Source organism: Protopterus annectens, chromosome 2.part1, assembly GCF_019279795.1.
Source record: "Protopterus annectens isolate FY-2018-M chromosome 2.part1, PAN1.0, whole genome shotgun sequence".
NCBI lineage: Eukaryota > Metazoa > Chordata > Ceratodontiformes > Protopteridae > Protopterus > Protopterus annectens.
Window position 1 is genome coordinate 1933331039 of NC_056729.1, and position 2051 is coordinate 1933333089.

The 2051-nt window shown below is 37.0% G+C and overlaps 1 protein-coding gene across 2 annotated transcripts in view; it reads right to left on the reverse strand.

The window, feature by feature from the left end:
- Positions 1 to 641: 641 nt before the first annotated feature.
- LOC122794696 (isoaspartyl peptidase/L-asparaginase-like) overlaps positions 642 to 2051 on the reverse strand; it is a 1819013-nt gene continuing 1817603 nt past the window's right edge. For both annotated transcript variants that reach the window (XM_044063331.1, XM_044063329.1), the window contains exon 7: positions 642 to 2051. This exon is cut by the window's right edge and continues 152 nt beyond it. In XM_044063331.1, the coding sequence (XP_043919266.1) occupies positions 1998 to 2051 (54 nt within the window). In that variant the 3' untranslated portion in view covers positions 642 to 1997.

A 2051-nucleotide genomic window follows, 5' to 3' on the forward strand; every position in this document is an offset into this window, starting at 1 on the left:
TAAAACAACAGAAAGGGAATGGTTCATAAAGATCAAAAAATGTTAGTCTTGCAAAATTACAGAAACTAAACAGAGTAAAAAGACACATTTGGGTGGTATGGCCCTTGCAGAGCATCATTCCCCTGCATCATTTTATTATTATAATCAGCTTGAAGGTCATAATAGTTAAGAGGACAATCCCACTGAAGAAATGGTTAATACTACAAAAATCCACTGATCCCATAAAGAACCTCTGTTGGAAGGATACAGGTAGTTAATATTTATCATACATCCAAGAGAGGTACTTGGACATGCAAGAGCTGGAGTTCTCTGTTTAGCTAATGTACGGGATGCATGTTGAGCTCTAAACCATCTTTACAGGAACTACTACATCACTGAGTCCAAATGGGGCTGAATTTAGACAGTATAAAGTGTTATCATCTCTATATATCTGCTGAAGTACTAAGAAATTAAGGCAGAAATTTTGAATGATTTCCTTGAATCTCTTACTAAGTGCTAAAGAGCTAAGTTACTGGCTCAAGTGTGAACAGCACAATATTGAATCTACCTAAATAAATCAAAGAATTACTTGTTCATGTATTGTATATCACTCTGTTTTCTAATATACACCAAAAGAAACGACTCCGGGCAGAAGCAGAATCCAAAGTGTAGAAATATTTAATCCAAATGTAAAATTTCCAAAAAGTACAAACAGGGCAAAACAATTCAGTTGAGCACGCTTTCACTGTACTATTGCAGAGCTTCCTCAGAACGTTCCAGATGGTTAAAGCAAACTGGAATGATGATGCATTACTACACATGTGCCGACAAACAACATTGGTCCATGTAAACCTTAAAAAAAATGAAAAACATTGTTTTTCCAAGGGGCAAGCCTCCTTCTGCCCCACCACCCCCATTTCCCATGCTAACTTTATATACTTCCAAGGTCACATATAATTGAGGAGATGGACTATTCCCCAACCCTAAGAACTGTGCAGTCTCTCATACCACTCAACCATCTGTATAGTCGGTCAAATGCATCTGACTAAACAGATTTTAAATAAAAATACTGTCCACCAAGCAAACGGAACTGGCAGCATACATTGGTGCCCCAATCCTCATCAATATCCAGTCCTCCCTAAAAACCAAACTGGACTCATGTTACAAAAAGATTGCCAAATTTGTAACAAATTCTAAAACCTCAGCACACCACTGCTTATCTCTACAACAGCTAAACTGGCTTGAACTCCCACACTGCCTCAATTATTCACAATTAACCACTGCACATAAACTCATATACAAGCCTTCAACATGCCCCTCCCTCTCCTTCTTATTGACTACATACCACCCAGTCAGGCCACTAAGATCCAAAAACACATGATGCTGAAAGTTGAAAAATCTAATCTTGCAGCTGGTCAAATGCTGTACTCGTTTACCGTCTCTGATGCTGAAGGCCCAGAAGACTTTCCCGGTTAACAAACGCAATAAATAAAATAATTATCCACACAGCTACCTGAAGGTATAATCCTAAGCAGACGATATAGGAGTGGCAGTGATGGTCAGTTTCAAAAGCACGTTGACACCACATGCATTTAGAACAGTCCTCAAAGGGAAAGAGCATAAAGAAAATGGAGGAATTATTAAGGAAGCCACACAAAACTGTGAATAGAAAACAAACTAAATGTATCAAAAGGTAAGTGAAAGAAATTGTAAAATTTGATGAAGGGTTCACTGTATACTGACTGAGAATAATAGCAGCAGGAAATAATGAAGGCCAAATAGGGGCAAAGTACTTTAGCAAACTAGGCAATGCCGATTTATTAGGCCGGATGGATTTGTTAAGAAGATAAATGAATAAGAAATGCATTTAGTAAACAATCTTTCATATTTCCTCTGAGAAGCAACAATTAATATAATTAAACATAAGTTACAGAAACAATTATTTGTATTCTAATTTTTAAAATGGGATGTTCAGTCCTGCAAAATATTACAAAACTAGAATTTTTAACAAATAGGGCTTATATAAGAGATTCCTTGAAGCATTCTCCTGGGTTGAGGCCACAGAACAAATT